Raw genomic sequence first — 21,788 nt, 5'->3', positions numbered from 1 at the left:
CTTGAGGAACCTCCATATTGTTTTCCACAGTGGCTGCACCAGATTGTATTCCCACCAACAGTGTAACAGGGCTCCCATTTCTCCCCATCTGCACCAACATTTGTTTTCTTTCTTCATAATTTTCCAGCTCCTTTATTCTTAAGATAACTTTTTATTTCATGAATGTTTACATAAGCAGAAATGGACTTGGAAAAACAGAGATAGGGACAAATCATCTGTTAAATGGATGATTTGTCCAAAATAGGCTGCTACCATTATTCTCTAAGAAATATCATTGTTCAACACTTGCAATCATTAAATTATCTATACTTAAGGAACATCAAACTTATCAGATTCTTTGCACAATGGCTATTTTATCATTAAAAAGAATTTTTTATGCATCCTTTTGCTTAATTTAAAATTTAAATGGTCTTAGTTGACATTTATGATTAACAAAACCAAGGTTCTCTAGTAACATTAAAAAATATAATGTGGCCAAGCAGCTGGTTAGCACATGAACAAGGAACAGACTGGGTTGAAAGAACTGCAATTAATTCTGAAGTTCAGTCCCTTGTTTTTTGACTGGACTGTTAAAAGTGTGATTTTTCTACAAATTCTTTTAATTTGGGGTTTTTCTTTTTTTTGAGAGAGAGTGAGTGTGTGTGTGTGTCTGTATGTGTGTGGGTTACTTGGGAGCCAAGGTGGAGGGGGAGAGGAAGGATAGAATCTTAAGCATGATCCAAGACCAGCATAGAGCCAAGAGGGTTGGGTGGGGTGGGGGGCTCTATCTCACCACCCTGAGATCACGACCTAAACTGAAATCAAGACTGGGATGCTTAATCAACCGAACCACTCAGACATTACCCCTCCGCCCCTTTTAAGGAGAAGGTGCTTTTTTATTTTCACTGAAAATGTTTCATTTTTAAAAATGAGCAGCTTCTCATGCACTACTCATGCAATAAAAGTTACCAACGGACAGAGGTAAGGAGAACATAAAATAGTGTTTGTCTTAACTAAAAAAGTGTTAAGACACAAAACTTGGCTCTTTGCTTCCCTTCCATCACAGCCAAAAGGGAAACATGAATCAGTTACATCACGGTCAGGAGAAGGAAAAATATACGTAACTCAAAGACTGGTGCATATCTGAAGCCAATACTATGTTCGCATTTCCTCTTCCTTTTCAAAATCGAAGTCTTGTCTGGTGCCATATAGAACAATCTAGCTGCCATGATTTTTCTCTTCTTCTGCCGAAAGGCAAAGTGATACACGTTGAAAGCTTGCTGTACGAATCAGACAGGGACTGCTCTGAATTTCCACTAAAGTCTACAATTCTTTCATCAGGGTTTGTAATTGGCTTCCTCAAATTCAGAGGTGGGGCGGGGATGGGCAAGGGGAGATAAAATTCGATACAATTCTTTAGTGATCTCGAAGGCAGCTGCCGTAATGAGATTTGCGTCTTTGGTTTTCTGAGTGACTTAGGTGGGCCCTTTCTCTTTCCCCGCAGGTCCTCAGTTTACCCTTGCTTTGTTTAAAATGGGTAGAAGTCTAAGCTCCTAACATTACTCATGTTGGAAGCCCCGGTGCCGGCGCGCGGGGGCGGGAGGGAGGGTGGCGGGGTGTGTGTGTGTGTTTGTGTGTGTGTGTGTGTGTGTGTGTGAAGTCTTCAGTCTTAAAAGTCACCTTTCATCCCTCATCCGGAACAGCACAAAGCCACACGAGTTCTACGAAGGTCTCAGCACACCTGAGAAGCCAGGGTTACGCCACCGACCCACCTCCGACTTTCGGCGAAACAATACCAGAGTCGTCATACACCTGAAGCACCCGCCCAGCTCGGCGCCCCTTACTAGGCGCATGCGCAAAACAGGGGCGGTCCGGCAGCCGGCCGGGGCCCTAGCTATCTGCACCGTGGTTAAGTCTCGGAAAGGCCTGGCTCCCTCGCCCGGTGAAGAGATCCCTGGCAGCGGCTCTCTAGGATTACCCGCTCCAAAGGTCAACGCGGGAAAGAGCCGGGCGGTCTCCAGCGCGTTTCCGTTTCCAACCTGAACTTCCGGTTCGTTAGCCGGTTCCGGGCCCCGTTTTTCACTTCCGGTCGCCCTCGGTTCCGCTGCGGCCGGTTCCTGCGTCCACTGCTGCCGGTTCCGCCGCGCTCCAGGTGAGGGGACGCAGGACACCCCGGGGCGCTGCCCATGGAGAGGCCGTTGGGGCCGGGGGACCGCAGCGCAGTACCGCTGTTCGCGCGACGCGGCCACCACTGCGGCGGGCCGCGGCGGGCTGGAGGCTGGCCCTGGGCCGCGTCCGACCCAGTCTGCGGCCCAGGCCTCCGGCCCCGGCCAGCTCGTCGCAGGGGCCTCCGCCCGCCCATCCGGCCTTCTCGCTTCTGTCGTGGGCTTCTCAATCCCCAGTGGGTTTTGCGTCCCCTAACTTCATCCCTCCCTCCCTCTGGGGTTTGTGCGTCCGTCGTCCTCACCCTCCCTGTTGAAGGCATCCGGCCTCGGGGGTTTTGAGCCTCCCCCGTGCTTGTATGCTGTCCGAGACCACTCACTTCCCACAGCTGTCGTCTCTGCGCTACCTCGCGGCTGGCTGCTGGCGTGCTGTAGGCTTGTTGAGAACTTACCCTCTCAGTCCCCCAGCTGTTAACTTTTGCTGCTGTTACTTTCAAAATTTTCGCCTTGGCTGTACGTTTTAGTCGTGTGGTCTGGGACAAGTTGTGTTCTTTCTCAGTTTTCTAATGTGTCTATTGCGGACAGCGGTCATGAGAGGAGGATTGCGAAAACCAAGGGAGATAGGTTGCTGAGCGTGTTGTCGTTACAACGTCCCCGCCACCATTCGTCTGCAGAGTTTGCGAAGTGCTGTCACGGGTTAGCAACTCTTCTTGTTAAGTAAATATCAGTCGCCTCATTTCGAGGCAGGAGTTTTGGCATGGACCAGGCAAGTCAGCACAGTATGGTAGACAGAAGAACTAATCCAAGCAGCTGCTCTTGACTCGAGGTTCACCGTAAAGATGAGATCCTTACTTGTGTGGGTTTAATTGCCAGCCACTCCCACCCCCTCCCCACCAGTCAGTTTTCGGTTTATAAATCTGATAGGGTCTAGAATAGTACAAAATATTCGAATTGTGTGAATAAGAAGGTCAAATGTGAAAACATAAAAGGACTCAGGGATTTGCTTTGTGTGTTTTGTTGTGAGTGATCTGAATATTGAAGAAAGGAGGTTCAAAAGCAGTTCTAAGGACTATGCATTTAAAATTTGGGTGGGGTTTGTTTTTTTATGCTTGGTCCTGTAGGGCAGTTGCCAACTTGGAATTCCCACTAGCGGTGTAGGTGTACAATGTATAACATTTGTGTACTACTTTACTAAGCATGCAGAGCCCACACCATCTGGCATATTTTCTTCTTCTTCTTTTTTTGCTGAGAAAATTGAAGTCTAGAGCACTGGCTCTCAAACTTTTAGCATGTCTCGAGATGTGGGTGAGGGGGAGGCTGGGGCAGGGATTGTTAAAACACAAATTGCTAGGTCCTTTCTCTCCAACCCCATCTGTAATTTTAACAAGTTACCGTGTAGGGTTATGTTGTTGATTGATCGGAGGCCACACTTTGAGAATACTGGTCTAGAGGTGAAATGACTTGTCCAGGCTCATCCGGAGCTCAAGTAATCTCCAAACTCAACCCCCCTGCCCAATAAACTGTGTAAGTGCTCTTTGTACTCTCAGCTCTTAGAGATTTTCATTTTTATTTCCACTTTCACAGAGAAGTAATATTTAAACCATATTTTAGTTTGGCTCAAAAGGCTTCTTTGGCTCTTTATTGAGAATCATAACATTTGCTAGGGAAAGTTATCTCTAACAATACATTGCCCTAAATTAACCCTTTATGTAAATTTCAGTAGAGCAGATAAAACATAAGAGCATGGGGGTGCCTGGGTGGCTCAGTGGGTTAAAGCCTCTGCCTTCGGCTCAGGTCATGATCCCAGGGTCCTGGGATCAAGCCCCACATCGGGCTCTCTGCTCCGCAGGGAGCCTGCTTCCTCCTCTTTCTCTGCCTGCCTCTCTGCCTAGTTTCTCTCTGTCAAATAAATAAAATATTTAAAAACAAACAAACACATAAGAGCATAAGTATAAGTGATTTTTCTGGTGTTCTCTTCCAATGGACATGTTGAAGACATCTTAAGTTTCTAAGTTACTTTTGCATATTATGATTCACAATTTGCCTTCCTGCAGCTGCTCATAATCCAGGGAGAGTGCCATCAAATATTTCATTTAACAAGCAATAACATTTGGAAATGGAGATTAGGAAATTCAGTTCTCTGAACTGGAGGTGGGGGGATGGATTTAGGAAAATTGATAGAAAGTTTCAAAGAAGAAGAGACCTACATGCTATTGCTGATGAGTATAACACCCAGTACTTATCTGTGCTTGTATCTGTGCCTATGGGTTTTGTATTTACTGATTTTTGACACCTTGCCTCCTGTAGGTCCCAATTCAAAAGAAGCAGTTGTGATGTAGGGGAAGAAACATGAGATTTAGTCAGAAGACCTGTTCTGTTACCAGCTGTGTGCACCTGAGCAGATTACTTAACCTCTCTGAAGTCCCATTTCCTTAATTATAAAAGAGGGACAATTCTTATCAACCTTGTTAAATGACATTGTATTAAAACTGTCCAGTTTGTTAAATATGAAACACGTAATGGCTGTACTTTTCATTTAGCACAGTGCCTGGAACACTTCTGCTCAAGTTGTTAAGAAAATTTATCTAGCCAGTACTTATTTATGTAGTGCTTACTATGTGCCAGGTCTATGTGACTTATAAATATTAGCTAATTTAATTCTTGTAAGAACTCCAAAGTAGATAGTATTCTCATCTTTAGTTTACAGATAAGGAAACCTAGACAACTTCCCAAAGTCAAATAGCTAATAAGTGGCGTAGCTGGGATCTGAACCTAGGTACTCTGGCTCTAGAGTTTTAACAACTCACTGTGCCACTTCTCAAGCATTAAGTGGGTATGAAAGTTCCATCATGGAGGAATTTACCTATAGCATAAACCTGGTCAGAGAGGGAGGGATAGGTAGCTGATCATTGCAACTTAACAGTCGAACAGGGAGAATTGGACAGATCTTTAGGAAGTAGTAACTTTAAGCCAAAAATTGGGAGGGTAGAGTAATTTTAACTTTGAGCCCTAAGTACTTTGGGTGTTCTAGTAGCATTTCTGTAAGGAGAAAATGTTATTTTTCCACCATCAAATTGTAAATTCCACCATCAAACTGCATTGCTCCTAAAACTTAATTACAAGTTTGGCTGCACCTTTGCTATATCTATTTTAACTTAATTACTTCTATGTCCCTTTCTTTTTAGGTATCTTTTTCTGAGGGAAAGCTGCTTGATCATATGTTTCAAGGATGGCCCTCCCTATCATCGTAAAATGGGGTGGACAGGAATATTCAGTGACCACACTTTCAGAAGATGATACCGTGCTAGATCTCAAACAGTTTCTGAAGACCCTTACAGGAGTGCTACCAGAACGCCAAAAGTTACTTGGACTTAAAGTTAAAGGTAATTCTCTCCTCACTTTAAACTTTTTGCATTGATATATTTATGAATTTTTATGTTATTTTTTCTCTTTATTAAGTTTTCCCCTTGGAGGTTTCTTTGTTAGGGATATTCCTAAAATTGTTTTATGATAAAAGTCAGAATATTAAAAATTACTTGAAGATACCACCACTATTAAGATTACTTTTGATTCCTGTGACAGTTGGTGTTTGCTGGTTAAATCTTTGGCCCAAGAAGTCTCAGGTAAAACAGTGTAATTTCTGATATCAGTGTTCTAGCACAGATTTTTCATTACAGCTTAGTTCTTGTACACTCCCTAAATTATCTTTTTTGCTTCAGAAGTAATGATGATTTAAAAATTATAAGTAGTTTTCATATCCAGTCTGAAAGGGACTTTCATGGTGTTTGTGTTTGTCGTATCACTGAAAGGTGAATCTTGGATAGCAGTAAATTCTAGTTTTCTCTTGTGCTCAATGTTCAGGACTTTCTGGAGAACATCTTCATCTTGAATAACAAAACAAAACATGAATTTATTTTGTTTAGCTGGTTGAATAAAGGTGTTCCTCTGAGATGGAGTTGGGGAAAAAACAAATCTTGTATTAGTTGCTACTTCTTAGTGTATTAGACATTGCTAATTCAGCAGTGACCGTTTGTTAATTTAAGGGAAAAAAAAAACTGCTGTGAAATCTGTACGAAAACTTTTAATGTTAGGGTTTTGTATAATGGGATAGTGAAACTAGCACCTGAACTTTAGTGAGAAAACAGTCATTTGCTTGTATTGTAGGCAAACCTGCAGAAAATGATGTTAAGCTTGGAGCTCTCAAACTGAAACCAAATACTAAAATCATGATGATGGGAACTCGTGAGGAGAGCTTGGTAAATGTTTACTTTTGTTACCATTTGTCCCTTTGAAGATATGATTTATATTACATTGTTGTATCATGGCTTTAATTGTGGTAAAATTGTCAGTTTGGCAGTCAGTGAAAAAAACTTCAGTGTATGTGGTATTAACTCAGCAGAAAACAAATACTAGGGAACTTGTTACTATATAGTTAGCCATAAGCATAATAGTAGTACAAATGGTAAAATTTTACATGGTTAACCTGTCCAGTAAATGTGTACAGTGAATTACAAAATATGGAAATTTTCTCATAGTGTGTGTTTGAAAGATTCTTGAACTCAGACTGTATCTTTTATTTGCTTTTTATGTTGTTCATGTATTTGTTATGTTGAAGACAATCTAGTAAAACGAAACTATTTTTCATCTTAATAGGAAGATGTCTTAGGTCCACCTCCTGACAATGATGATGTTGTTAACGACTTTGATATTGAAGATGAAGTAGTTGAAGTAGAAAATAGGTAAGTGCTTTATACTATAAAAGGAAATGGGTTGTAATGTGATTAAAAAGTGAATGTTTCACCTGATTTTATTTTTCCATTAGGGAAGAAAACCTACTGAAAATTTCTCGCAGAGTAAAAGAGTATAAAGTGGAAATTTTGAATCCTCCCAGGGAAGGAAAAAAGCTTTTGGTACTAGATGTTGATTATACGTTATTTGGTAAGTCAGCTAAAATTGTGCTTCATCTTCTGTTACCCATAACAATTCTCTTTTTTCCTTTTGTTCATCTTTTTCCTTCCAATATAAAATATCTTATATTTTATATTAATACGTTATTACAAAAATGTAGAAGTAGAAGATACTGAAGTCATCTGTAATCCCAAACCCCCGAAATAACTATTCTTATATTCTGAAGTGTATCTTCTAGGGTGTATTTGTATGTATATCCTTTTTACTTTTGCTTAATGATATTTTGAGTATCTCAGTCATTTAATATTATTCATTATGAATTAAAGTTACATATTTTTTGGTCACTACTACTCTAGTTTATGGATATATCTTAATTTAGCCACATCATTCTCTGTTGATTAACATTTAAATTTTTTGAGGACTATTTAAAAATCATTTTTTATATTTTTCCACTGGCTTTTCATTTAATTATGTTCAGATCCTTTTTTTTTTTAAAGATTTTATTTATTTGACAGAACACAAGCAGTTTGTTTTTCATATCACAAAATAACATCTATATTTTATAGACTATTTACTATTACTATTGCAATTTACTATTACTGTTGCAATTTACTATATAAGCCTGAATTCTGGATATTGCTCTTTCCAAAATAAATAAAATTGATTAATTAAAATTGAATCACAGTGATATTAAATTGTATGTTTTCAAAGACTTCTGTTTGTCAACCAATATAATTCAGTCTCAAGTAGTTTGCATTTGAATGTTTATATACATTTCGTAATTTTCATATATCAGGTACTTGTCCAGGATAACAAACTAGTAATTATCTATGACTGGTTTTCTTTTAGACCATAGGTCTTGTGCAGAGACTGGAGTAGAATTAATGCGGCCATATCTTCACGAGTTCCTAACATCTGCATATGAGGATTATGACATTGTTATTTGGTGTAAGCTATAGTTTTTGTTTAGATTTCCATGCAAATAAACTTGTTCTATAAATTATTCTGCTTTGTAAAATATGACTTAAAATGACTTGTGGTTAAATATGATAAATTTTTCGTTTGTCTCAGCAAATTGCTGATGAAACGTATTTGACTTTCTTGCATCACAATATAAACTTATACATGTATTTGCCGGTACCACTGAAGTACATAAATATGGGAAAAGAGTAGATTGTGGTGTCAGAATAAAAATGATCTTATTTTCATAAACCCCACCTTGATTAGGACCTTTTCTTTCTTATCTTTACTGTAGAATCTTTGATGCTTCAGGATTTTGTTGCTTTATCCTTTCTTTATTACTCTAGTTTCAAAACACTTGGAGAAAGACGTATAAAAAAAATCACAATGATGTTCTTCAGAAATAAAGGAATATGAATTAACTTAAGGAAAATTAAACGGACTAAAGCAGTATTACTCAAATTGTGGTCTGTGGACCATTCCAGGAACTTACAGGTCTGTGATAAGATCATGAGTTTGCTCCAGAAACTAAATTTACTACATTGCTGAGCACACTGTTTAGTTCAATGGACATTTTGTTGTGGCAAGAGTTTATTGAGAAGGGAAACAGTGCATTAATTTATCTTACCTACCCACAGACATTTAAAGTTGCTTCTTGGCAAGCCGTAGGCAGAAAGAGCCATCCTGATTGTGAATTAAATAAAATCTCGTGAAAAATGCTACATTTAATTGTACTAGGTTTTAGATGAGTGACCACAAAGATAATACTTCAGTCTTTAAATTTTCTTTGTACTTTTCCTTTTAATCAGAGTATCTCCATTGTTCAGTATGAATAGAGTTCACAACCATTTAGATTAAATACCGGTTTTCTGGTTTTTAATTTAAGGGAGGAAAGCTTAATTACAGGGAGGAAAGCTTCTTGGGAACAAATTTTTCTTCAGCTGACACCTGTGATAACATTTGAGAAAAAAGTTTTCTTCTAAATATTATTAAAGTAGACTTAGAAATTTAGAAAGTTTTTTACAATCTTATATTTAAAATAAGTTATTTGTGTAAATTATGATATCTTATGGTAGTATGTTGAAAAGGGGCACTTCACTTTGGAGCTAAATAAATTCAAGTTTTAATTCTGACTTTGTCCTTACTTTGCGATACTGGACAGGTCAGTTATTGTCTCTGAGCCATAAGTTCCTCATTAGAAATGAAGATAAGTAAACTATATTACAGGGTAATTTTAAAAATAAGTGTCAGTATAGCAACTAGTACTATGTCTGACATATAATAATTACTTAATTGCAAACCCTTTTTATTAGCTGTGAATATCTTTGCTTTTCATCTGGAAATTGTAGACCTAAAATAGATAGTGGATTTTAAAAAATTGTTTTTTGCTATCTCATGACTTGTCATCGTAGATATATTAGTCTCTAAAATTTAGTTCAACTGACCAGTTTCATGTATAATGTGATTCTTTCAGTTTGTGTTTGTGTACTAAAGATTTTTATTTTGAGAACTCATGTACCTCTCTCATCCTTAAAAAAATAGATGCACACATAAACATGCTGTAAACATTTTAACTCCTTTTCCCTTTTTAAACATTTTACTTGGTAATAGCTATGTAGTTTAGTCCAGTAACTTGGGACCAGAAGGGTATGTAAAACTGAGGGTTGAATTTTAATATCAGTGATCTCAAAACTCAGTGGTGTCTGACAGTGAGCAGATATGTATATAACAGAATTTATGAATTTAGTTGTCTCAGTCTCGTTGTTTAAAGCTCCTAGACTCAGTAAGTTTCCTGAGCCTGGCAAAATGTTGATTTTTACTGGACCTAGTGACTTTTTTTTTTTTTTAAGATTTTATCTATTTATTTGACAGAGAGCGAGAGAGAGAGAGATCACAAGTAGGCAGAGAGGCAGGAAGAGAAAGAGGGGGAAGCAGGCTTCCTGCCGAGCAGAGAACCTGATGCAGGGCTCAATCCCAGGACCCCGGGATCATGACCTGAGCTGAAGGCAGGCTTTAACCCACTAAGCCACCCAGGTTCCCCTGGACCTAGTGATATTTAACGTCAACTTTTGGCACATAACATTAATCTGCTTATATTGACATATATGCCAGTGCATTGTGTGGCCGTGGCAACATGAAAGTAAATTGAAGATCCAGGCACCCTATATATATGTGGATTGGTAGAGAAGTGTCAGGGCTGTTTTTAAACAGGAGTTTAGGTCTTGATTTATAAATTTCCTAGATTCAAAATTCGTTTGAACATTGGTTACCTGTATCTTTTAGTTGAAAGTTGTTAACATTCTATTCTGCATTGATGCACTAAAAGTAAGTTTATAAAAACTTAAAATTACCATAAATATATTAGGAATTATAAATATATTTTATCCTAAATAAAATTTAATTATATTCTAAACATATTAGGAATTATTATTTGTGATGCATTTGAACTTTTAATCTTACTTAGAAAACTTATTTATACAGAAGAAAAAGTTTTTAAACGAAATTCAAGCTTTTCATTTGTATCGTATTATCATTCTTCATATTTTAGCCGCAACAAATATGAAGTGGATTGAAGCTAAAATGAAAGTAAGTGTTAGACAATCCATTTAAGAATGTTTTGGAATTGCGTATGTCTTTTTTGAAGTTCCAAGTTGAATTAATCTCATTCTCATTGGAGGGCATTTAATAGATAAACAATTGCCATTATCAGGAGTAGAGGTGTGTTTAAAGTCTGATTAATGGTGGAATGTATTGTGTAATTAATTGTTTTTCAACAAAAAGTACAGCAGAGCTCCACTCCTTTTTACCCCCATTTTACAATAATGCCTTTTTTCCCCCTACTTTTGCTTTGGTGTGTAATGAAGAAGTGATGTTCTTCTGAAATATATAATGGGATGTAATCTATTTCTAGTTTATGTTCTTTGGACTATGATTTGTTGGCTTAAACAAAACTAACAAACTTGGTAGTTGTTGAGCAAGGTGTGGTGGCCAGTTGGGTAAGAAGTTGGCATTATGGGAAATTATAGCTGGAATATTCAGAAAACCTGGAATTTTTCATACTATATTTTAACCACGTGGATATTTGGATTTATAGGAGCTGGGAGTGAGCACAAATGCAAATTATAAGATTACCTTCATGTTGGACAGTGCTGCTATGATAACCGTGCATACTCCAAGGAGAGGATTAATAGATGTAAGAAATCATTTTACTTCTGTTTAAAGACTTGTTTATTTTCTAGTATACTTTTTGTATTTATGTTGATGCAGTTAAGTACAGAAAAAGTTGAGAAGTACATCTGGATACTAGTAAAGTATCAGTTAACTATCAGTGGATAGTAAAGTATCAGTTGAGTTGGACATGGGAAGATGTATGTAAGGTTAATAAATTGGAATATTAATGATAGAATTAATGATCTTGAGCAAGACTGTCAAGAATGATCATGGATAATTGTCCCTTGATGATGGTAGCATGGTGTTGCTCAAAACAGAGTAGGCGAGAAAAAGTACTGAAATACCATCAAGGAAGATACTAGAAGCAAACCAAAACATACTCACCCTGCCCTATATAAAACTGATAAGTAAAAGCAGAAAGCATGTAATTTGGTGTGATATATGTGTAACCCTGGAGAAGAGCAACAATAACCATCAGAGAAAAGGGTTGAGCTAAAAAGATGAGGGTTCTTTACTTTGTTTACTCATCAAGTAACCAGTCCTATTATTGAGTTCTTACTTGAAGGTGTTGTGATAGTCACTGTTTTTGGGGGGAATGTTAAATGTAGTTGTGTTTATAATAGTGAAAAATTAGAAAAAAAAATAAATCTGGTGGTTGCTGAAGAGCAGATAGGTGAGGGGATGGATGAAAAAGATGAAGGGTATAAAGAAAGACAAATTTCCAGTTATGAAATAAATAATGGAGATAAAAGTACAGAATAATGTATGTAGTCAGTAATGTGATAACGTTGTATGATGACAGATGGTGACTATACTTATCATGGTGAGCACGGAGTAAGGTGTAGAATTGTCCAGTCACTATGTTGTACAATTGAAACTGATATAACACTGTATGATAGTTATACTTAAAGAAAAAAAATGAATAAATCCTCCATATCTAATAATAGGGAATTGGATATAAAAATTTTTGTTCATCCATAAAATGGAATGAAGCCATTTGATATAACAGAATATTTAGTGATTAAAATTTTTTCATGATTCTTCATAAAGAAGTACTTAGCAATATTTGCAGACTGTTAGAAATTGTTTTGTTTTGTAAAGATTTTATTTATTTGACAGAGAGAGAAAGACAGCGAGAGAGGGCACACAATTAGGGATAGTGGGAGAGGGAGAAGCAGGCTTCCCGCTGAGCAGGTAATCCAATGCGGGGCTCTGTTGCAGGATCCTGAGATCATGACCTGAGCCGAAGGCACACTCTTACTGACACCCAGGTGCCCCTAGAAGTAGTTTTTAACCCTTCTTCCGTTATGGTTTCCCCTTAACAAAAGATCTATGAATTCTAAGCTATTGATGGTTATAAAAAAGAGTGGAGGAGGGGCACCTGGATGGCTCAGTCAGTTAAACTTGGACTCTTGGTTTTGGCTCAGGTCATGATCTCAGGCTTCTGGGCTCCAGCCCCACAAAGGGTGTGGTAGGTATGGAGTTTGCTTGAGATTCTCTCTCTTCCTCTCCCTCTACCCGTTTCCCTGCTCCTGCACGCTCCATATCTCTCTCTAAAATAAATAAAATCTTTAAAAGAGAAAAAAGACCAGAGGTAAATATATCCTTGGTAATGACTGGATTATAGGTAATTAAAAATTTTCCTGTGTGCTTTTCTGTGTTTTCAGTTTTTTGTTTTGTTTTGTTTTGTCTTGTTTTTTCAACAGTCAGCAGTATTATTTCTTTAATTGAGAACAAAGTAGTCCACATTTTAGGGGACAAATGGCACTTGGCATAATTAGAAAATGACAGCACTATTTAAGAGGATGTAGGGCTTTTAACCCTGGGTGTCATAAACTAAAGTTCTTGTCCTATTTCTTGAAGCTTTTGTTAGCTAAGAAAATGAAGACTCTGGTTTACTGTGTCAGTTCCATATTTATCTTGAAGTATTTGGGGGGGTTTGTTTCAGGAGTAAACAAAGAGTAAAAACTAAGGCAAATGAAAATATTTTAGAATAATAAAATAATTTTAAAAAACATTTTTTACAGTAGCTAGGACACTTAGAATAAAGTGTCTCTCTATATTAAAATAAGTTCTAGAAAGAAAAAGAGAAACATTTTTAAAGATTTAATGACAAACTTTTAACCATTTATTTACTACCATTTAATCTCCTATAATTATTATTCTCATATAACTTCATATTACCATAAAATAGACTCTTGTCTTCAGCAAAAAGTACTTTCTAAAAATTACTTTATTAAAAAAAATTTTCTGATTGTGTGAAATAAACTCATATGATTCAAAAATAAAAATAAAGTATGTAATGAAAAGTCTTCCTCCCCCTGGTCCTAGCCGCTTAGTCTTCTCTTCCTACTGTTCTTGTGTGGTCTTACAGAGACTTTATGCAAGTACCAACAGGTAAGAATATGTAAGGAGTTATCTTTTTTTGAAGGCTCATTTTAACAACTCAGAAATAGAAGTAATAATTTGCAAATTATAGTGCTTTTGAAGTTAACCAGTTGCCCTGTGGAAATTGTGCACCTGTGCCACTGAATTTAAGACAATCGGTTTTCCTCTACAAAATAATTAAGTTCTGTATTAATAGAACCAGGCACATTGTTTGTTATTAACGGTTTTCTAGTTTTGAAAACACACCCGCATGTGACACTCAATCTCTGAGGGGCATGTATTAGCCTAGGAAGTCATGTGACTGCTCAGCAGACAATTAGACAATTACTTTAAATTCTTATATTTTAAATAATTACTCCTCCTTTGACCCCAAATCTTCATGTTAAAATTATGGGAAGTCTTGTAGTGGGTTTAGTTAGGTAGACGTGAGCAGACCTTTCAGAAGTTAACATTGTGAGATGCATTGTGCTTTCCAGTGTGTTGTGTCTCAGCTGTGGTCTGTTCACACAGCGAGTGGTCATTGTCCTGCAGGAGGAAGGGAGTCCTCTGTTGTAGTTTGGGCATTTTGAAGTATATCTGCTTTTAAGAAAGGATGAACTATTGATAAAATTTGAGTTTTGGGGCAAGTTTTTGTTCTAAATCTAAACTTTTGTTCTAAGGTAAAGCCTCTTGGTGTTATATGGGGGAAGTTTTCAGAGTTTTACAGCAAAAAAAACACCATAATGTTTGATGACATAGGAAGAAATTTCCTAATGAACCCACAGAATGGACTAAAGGTAAGACATAATTTTGCTTGCTATGCCTGTGTAATCTGGAGTTTATACTAGAACTTGAGCGCTGTTGAATTTCATACATTTTCAGAAGTATTGTATTATGGTCACAGGCAAGAAAGCTTACGTCTTTAGAAAATTCATGTACAGTTGAACATTCTCTCTCCCACATTGATATCTTCTTGGTTTGCCAACTCACCCAGGTGATTTCTGTTTAGTTACATCTGTGGAACAACATAGGCTTACTCACATTGACTTTCAGCATCTCAAGTGAAAGCAGCAGACAATTTTATTAGGGATACAAATCTTAGGATTTCTGATGTTCTGGTTAGCTGGAAAGCTGGCAGTAAGGGTTTATTATTTCTTTTTTAAACTGAAACTAAGGTTTTTGAAAATTCATACAGGACAGTTAGATATCTTAGAGTTATAAAATGCCAGAGCTAGGAATTTCAGTCACCTTGTCTCCCTTCTTAACTTTATATAAACAATCTGAGGATCAGAAAATTTGTAACTTGCCCAAAATCATGTATGTAGCTGGTTGGTGACAGAATCTGAGTTAGAATCTTAAGTGACTTGATTCCTAAGGCCAATGATGATCTTAGCAAGAAGTCATATGCAATCTTGTGTAGGCATGATGGTAACATTTAATACTGGTAGCATCATAAAATTGGTAAGATAAACTTTTGAAACTTGACATTTCTGGATGTGGTCTTTAGTGTGTGAGGAAAGATAAGAGACAATGCTGATCTTGGTAGTGAATTGCCACCATTATAAAAGCTGCTGACTTGGAAGAAGAGAACTTGAGGTGGATTGGTGATTATGTTGCTCTCTAAAAATGGTTTCTGTTTGAGGCTTTGGGAGAAGTGTTTTTCTTGTGTGTAGTTTACCAGGTGTGAGGTATAGGAATAAATTCTTGAGAAAAGTTTCAATTGCTCGAAACCAAATTCTCTATGAAACTAATGTTTAATACCTGTTCAGGAAAAGAGATGAAGTAATGATCTTCAAGGATGATTTTTTTGAGGAAAGCTTTATCTTTAAAAAAAAAAAAAAAAGTCATTAGTTTCATATGTGTTTAGAACAAACTTTATTTTCCCAGCCCATATTTAGGCCCTACTTATCTCTGGAGGTAGAGGTGATATAAATGTCTAGTTTTTCATATTACTTTAGAGCAGGATTTTTTTTTTTAAAACTAGGTATTCCATAGAATCATTGAAGGAATTTCTAAAAATACATGTCTACAATCCCCCCAAATTTTAGTTCAGGGGAGGTATTTTTAAACATTCCACTGATAATCTCTCACATGTCTCTTTGAAGACCTCTTCTAACAAGGTAGTTATTAATGATTTGCCCACATTGACGTAGAAGCAGTTTTGAAATTGAGAACTATTCTGTGTTTTATTGTCATGGTTTCATAATGTTGATAGAAGAGATTTCACAGAGATCTTAAAGATGACTGCTTATTTTTAGAACAGTAAACTTCTAATAATATAAACTTGCTAATCTTAAAGTTTGACATAGAATATAGAAGGCATTGTGAATTATGAGTACAGTACAGAACTAAAAAAACTTTAGTTTTGGTCGTGGATTAATCAGCACCCTGAAAATTTCATTTTTATTGATATAAGGAAATGATATAAGAGAATGCAGATAATCTAGACTATGTTAAGTTCCTAAAAATTGATATGAGATAAAAAAAATTTCTTTGATATGAGACTGCAGTGGTCATATATATTCTGCCCTACTAGTGAGATCTTTTGTTGTTGTTGTTAAAGATTTTATTTATTTATTTGACACAGAGAGAGAGATCACAAGTAGGCAGAGAGGCAGGCAGAGAGAGAGAGGGAAGCAGACTCCCCACTGAGCAGAGAGCCCCATGTGGGGCTCTATCCCAGGACCCCGAGACCATGACCTGAGCTGAAGGCAGAGGCCCAACCCTCTGGGCCACCCACGAGCCCCTAGTGAGATCGTTTTTAAAGAATGATAGAATAATAAGTGATTATGCTAGAACAAGTGAAGTTAAGTGAATAGTAGACTTTTTTCTACTTAACTAGTTTAACTTTTGAATCCAGAGTCATAGGAATATTTTAGTTTTGCAATTTAATAGTGCTTAGAACCAAATGTATAGAAAGTAAAAGTAACTTAGCAGGGCCTTGGTAAACTAGGGATCACATTGTACATTGTATCTTAATAGTTTAAAAGTTACCATGTTGTCTTTACAGTTTTTATTTGAATGAAGGAATACTTTGAAATATTATAATATTACTCAAGATTATGTAGAAGCTCATTTCACAAATCATGATATCATGCCTCTTTACTTCCAGCCCCAGGACTTAAGCAGGGTCTGATTCTTCAAGAGAACCTTGTCTTGATCTCCCACATTCATTGCTGCTGCTGTGAAACAGCACTGCCCACTCTCCCTATTTGGAAGCAGGATCTCCTACAGATGCTTGCTTCTGCACAGACTCACTCTGGTGCCCTTAAAGTTATGGGAGCCTGGCCGACTGATAGCTGTGGAGGTCCCTGGCACCAAGCTGTTTTGATGGGAGTAGAACATGCGGAAGAATAGTGGTGTGTTTTTCCAATAATAGAAAAGTATATAAGAAATACTTAAAACCTTTCCTGTTCTTGATAGGGTATGGACTTCTTTAGGTTCTTTGTTCTCAACCAGAGACAGAATTAAATGTCATCTGTTTTTCATTGTTACTGTGTAAAATTAATAACTAATAGGCAGTTTATATTTTCTCTAAATCACAATAAGGATATATTAATACCTTACTAAGTATGATTTATTCAGTCCTTATAAGTGTGTTTTAGAAGCATGATTATAAAAAAATAATTTTTATAAAATGAAAAAATCCAAATATAAATAGAACTGTATAGGAATTATGCAAGGAGCTCCTACCTATGCATCATTCAGCTTAAACGACTTATTAATTCACAGATGATTATGTTTGCTCAGTATGCTACCTACTTCCCTCTCTAATATTTTGAAGCAAATCCCAGATAATTAATTAATTAAATAAATTAATTAATTTATCTGAAATTAATTAAAAACTTTTGGAAGGCTGTCTTGAGTTTTATAAAGATATTTGAGCTGATATCTGAAAAAGCAAAACTGTTTGAACTGTGACATAAAGAAAAGTGCTTAAAATTATATATATATATAAATTTATAATTTAAGGGGCACCTGGGTGGCTCAGTGGGTTAAAACCTCTGCCTTTGGCTCAGGTCATAGTCCCAGGGACCTGGGATTGAGCCCTGCATTGGGCTTTCTGCCCAGACTTCTTCCCCATCTCTCTCTCTGCCTGCCTCTCCTGCCTACTTGTGCTCTCTCTCTCTGTCAAATAAATAAATAAAATCTTTTTTTAAAAATCTATAATTTAACAAATCATTATGAAGATAATGATTATTATCTATCTAGCTATAATTACTACCCAAGTCAAGGTATTAATATCCCTTACTAATTACAATTCTGCTCTACCATCCTGACTTTCATGCTTTTGAAATGAATACTTTTAATCGTAAATATATCAGCCTTTAAAATTTGGAAAATAGACTTCTTTTTATGGGAAAATTCTTGTATAATTAAAAAATATTTTTATGGAGACTTTAATGATAATGTGATAAAATGTGAGAGGACACATTATATAAATGTATGATATATTAACTGTATAAAATTTATAGAAAAATACTGAAATGAAGATCATTATTCTTAAAATTTATCTCACTCCCCTGTTGGATCATGCTTCTATTTGGGTTAATTTTTTATAAACTGGGTGACATAAATTAAGGTATTTATTTAGTAAGAAGCAGCTGAGTTGATAGAAGAGGAAAAAAATCTAGCAGTTTTGTAAACTAAGAAGCCACATAGGGCTCAAATGCTAGAAGAAAGTTGGTGTTGTCAGGTTCAAACCGCAAAGATAACAATAAGGTACATGAGGTAGAAGGGTTCTTAATTGGGCACTGTAAATGTTGTACATGGACTATCAGTTTATTACACTGAGATAGTACAGAAGTCATTTTTAGTACTGACATCCTTAGTAATATTTTCATCTTGTTAACTGAATTTGAATGAGAGGATAGTGTAGATTTGTGCTAGTTTCCTTATTGCAATGTGAAGTATTGAATATTTGTTTTCTAACAGATAAGGCCTTTTATGAAAGCGCACCTAAATCGAGATAAAGACAAAGAACTTTTAAAGTTAACTCAGTACCTCAAGGAGATAGCAAAATTAGATGACTTTTTGGACCTTAATCACAAATACTGGGAAAGGTAAGTGCTAAATGCTTATTCATTTCCCTTTCAATGGTAGTGAATGAAAACATTGTCTGGTGACCCTGGTATACACATAATTCTGAACTTTTATTTAAGATGGGTGAATTCTAAAACTATTTTCTAATGCAGTGACTGTTCTCCTAAAAGTTTGTTTCCCTTTCATCTTAATCTCTACCTTGTTCATAAACCTGCATCTCTTAAGATCTTTAATACTTCGAGGAGAGAGGATTTGAGACTGGTATTCATTTGTGTTGCTTCTTACAAATTATTTTGTGACACTGGATAGGTCACTGTTTTATGATCATATGGGAAGGTAGTCCCTGTTCTCATACTATAAAATAAAGTCACGATAAAACAGACTAAAAAGTTTCCTGTTAAAATAACTCTACAGGTAACCTTTCTGTATAGCAGAAAAATTACAAAACTGTAATTCAGTATTGAAACTATTACTTAATGATTTTCCTTTCTGAAGAGAACCACCATCATCATCTTGATGTGTGGTCTTCTAGTCCTTTTTCTAAGTACAAACATATGCATACATTTACATATGGTATGCATATGAACATCAAGATTCTGAAGCAGGGAAAACCTCTGGGGAAGTGGACAGGATTATAGTATACTGCAAGTCAGTTTTTGGAATTTGATTTTTAAAGATCTGCTTGCATTAATATAGCAACAAAAGAAATTATTCATGTAGTAACAACAGTTTAGCTTTTCAGATCACTGATAGCTTCTTATCACTGATAGATAGATGATTCTCATAATCCTATTAGGAAGGTAAGGCAGGCATTTTTATCCTTATTTTATCTTATTATTTATATTATTATTATCTTATTATTGATGATGTAACAAAGGCATGAAGTTAATAAATGCCACAAAGTAAGCAAGTTTTGCTCCATTAAAACATGTCCAGGTCCTCTGATTTTAAGGCCTCATTCCCCACCCCCCATACTACTGAGTATAGTAATTTGTAAATGTGAGAAATAGAAATGTAAAAATTTGAATTTAATGGTAGATTCCTGTAAAATAATATGAGGGAAAAATTGTTTACTTAGTAAATAAACGTCTTTTTGTTTTTACACTCTTGATCAGAGTCCTTTAGTGTCTGTTTCCCACAATCTTTACTCAAGAAAGATAAGAACTTTAAATGAGTTTGAGGTTCTTTTCAGATATTACACTGTTAATAGATCACTTTCACTTTAGGAAGTCCGGCAGTACAAAGGGAGGGGAGCGCAGTTTTCAGAGCCTTGTTTTGAATCTCAGCTCTGCCACTTTCTAGTTGGTTGAACTTGGGCAAATTGCTTGGCCTCTTTGTGCTTGTAAAATAGGAATAAGTTCTAAAAGAAAACTCTTCATAGAGCTATTGTGAGGATGAATGAATTAATACCTGTACTTACAATAGTGATAGGCACATAAAAACAGTCAGCAGATATGAGCGATTACTAACCATTATTACTCATCTGGAGAAGTTTTATTATTAAAATGAACATCTGCTTTTGGGAGGAGAGTTAGATTGTTATTGTGAATATATCATGACAAAGCTAAGACATCTTTGTTTCTTGCAGGTATCTGTCAAAGAAGCAAGGACAGTAGTTACAAGTTGTACTGGCAGTTATTGAGGATACTTGAGATCACGAACTTCCTGCTTTTATGCTAGAAATCATTATGATAGTGCTGGACACTGCAGTGAATATCAGACTGCTTATACTTGGTCTTCCAGTTTTTTGTAAATTTAATTTTATATTTTTTGAAGATCATAGCAATATGCTAAAAAAAATCCTTTTTTCCCCTATATGAATATACTGTTACTCTTAAAAAATATTTTCTCCAGCATTGAGTACTGAGTCCCCCCCCACCCTCCACACACACACACACACACACACACACACACACACACACAAGTCGACAAAAATGTATACTCAACAATGTCATTTTGTGGCTTTGGAAACAAGTTATGTCTTGTTTTTTTGTCTCCTTGTGTTATTGTCTGACTAAATCTAAGACCAAATCCATCTTGAAACTACTGCTTTTCCCTTTAAAACCAAAAAAAATTTTGTGTGTGTAAGGAATCTAGTTTGGTATGCTTAAAATCACCAAGAATTTTTTATTCTTTTGTCATAGACACAGTTTCTCTTCTTACTGTGCACTATTTACATCTCTAAATTTTGAGCTGTCTCAGCTTGGTCTATATGTATGTCTGTGTTCTTTGATTAAAACTGGAAAACGTCAGCTGTGATACAAGTGTGTCTCATAGTATGAGAAATAGAAAACATAAGACTGAAGAATAAAAACTAAGGAACAAAAGTTATTTTTTTGGTGGCTAAGTAGAAGCACTTCTGCCTAAAACCATTGTCATAAGAGCAATTAAAGGCAATACATTTCTAAGGGGACATCTCACTGGTTCAGCCCTAGAAAGCATGAACAAAAAGTTTTTGTTCTGTTCCACCTATATCTTGTCTAAGTGCAAACACGGTGTCTCAGTGAAAATATTTAGCCATAAGATTAAAAAAATTATTTGCAATGCTTACGCCTGCAGATATGTAATGTGACCACTGTTTTGTCTTGACAGTATTGCTTTATACAGTTCTTGTATTTGAAAGGAATCTGACCCTTTCAAATAAACTTGGTGTATATTGTTCTTACGGGACTATTTCAGTGGTGTAAATAATAAATACTTTTTTTTAAAACGTTGGTTTTGCTCTCTACTGTCCCAAATATTTTGCCTCTTTGTTGAATCACAAAATGAAACAAACTTTAGGCTGAAGCAGGACCTCTTAAAAAAAACTGAACGTGTATGGTTTAAAAGTGTGCCTATCATTATTCATTCAGAATTGGTTTTAGCAGCTACTTAGATATGTTAAATTACTTAGTTCTAGTAAGTACCAGTTTTTCCAGAAGATAAGCTGTTTTCTTTGTGACAAGTATTATAAAGATATACGGTGCAGAAGAGTTTGAGAACACTTAAATAATTAAAATGATTCAATTAAAAACATATTACTAAATTATGAGGCTAAATTTAAATATTTAAAGATGAAGTAGAATTTTTTGGAATATTCCTTTCACTGGGGCACTTTCCCATTATAAAAGGCAGTTTATCATTCCAAGGTAGGCATGGAAAGGGCTTTAATCTTGTTGAGAAAACTGAACACTTAGAACTCTTTAGTTCAATAAAGAG

General features: G+C 36.0%; 2 protein-coding genes across 2 annotated transcripts in view; one reads left to right on the top strand and one right to left on the bottom strand.

Annotated features, from left to right (window-relative positions):
• Window positions 1-2,341, bottom strand: part of LOC122892483 — a 41,352-nt gene extending 39,011 nt beyond the window's left edge. Inside the window, exons 1-2 of the mRNA XM_044229122.1 lie at window positions 2,063-2,341; window positions 1,752-2,018 (exon numbers count right to left, since the gene is read on the bottom strand). Of these exons, the coding sequence (XP_044085057.1) occupies window positions 1,752-2,018; window positions 2,063-2,341 (546 nt within the window). The remainder of the gene's footprint in view (window positions 1-1,751; window positions 2,019-2,062) is intronic.
• UBLCP1 (ubiquitin like domain containing CTD phosphatase 1) lies at window positions 1,958-20,410 on the top strand. The gene is made up of 11 exons (XM_044230417.1): window positions 1,958-2,131; window positions 5,327-5,524; window positions 6,306-6,397; window positions 6,795-6,880; window positions 6,964-7,079; window positions 7,899-7,997; window positions 10,558-10,595; window positions 11,104-11,202; window positions 14,228-14,344; window positions 18,483-18,610; window positions 20,179-20,410. Exons 2-11 carry the CDS (start codon window positions 5,371-5,373, stop codon window positions 20,204-20,206), a joined length of 957 nt encoding a protein of 318 aa, XP_044086352.1. The 5' UTR covers window positions 1,958-2,131; window positions 5,327-5,370; the 3' UTR covers window positions 20,207-20,410.
• The last annotated feature ends 1,378 nt before the right edge of the window (window positions 20,411-21,788 follow it).

Source organism: Neovison vison, chromosome 1 (assembly GCF_020171115.1).
Source record: "Neovison vison isolate M4711 chromosome 1, ASM_NN_V1, whole genome shotgun sequence".
NCBI classification, from domain to species: domain Eukaryota; kingdom Metazoa; phylum Chordata; class Mammalia; order Carnivora; family Mustelidae; genus Neogale; species Neogale vison.
This window is presented reverse-complemented; position numbering and strand designations above follow the sequence as displayed.

Coding starts and splice junctions, on each gene's coding strand:
- UBLCP1 (XM_044230417.1), top strand. CDS start 5,371: ATGGCCCTCCCTATCATCGTAAAATGGGGTGGACAGGAATATTCAGTG. Junction 7,998..10,557: donor TTATGACATTGTTATTTGGT/GTAAGCTATAGT, acceptor TTCATATTTTAG/CCGCAACAAATATGAAGTGG. Junction 14,345..18,482: donor ACCCACAGAATGGACTAAAG/GTAAGACATAAT, acceptor GTTTTCTAACAG/ATAAGGCCTTTTATGAAAGC.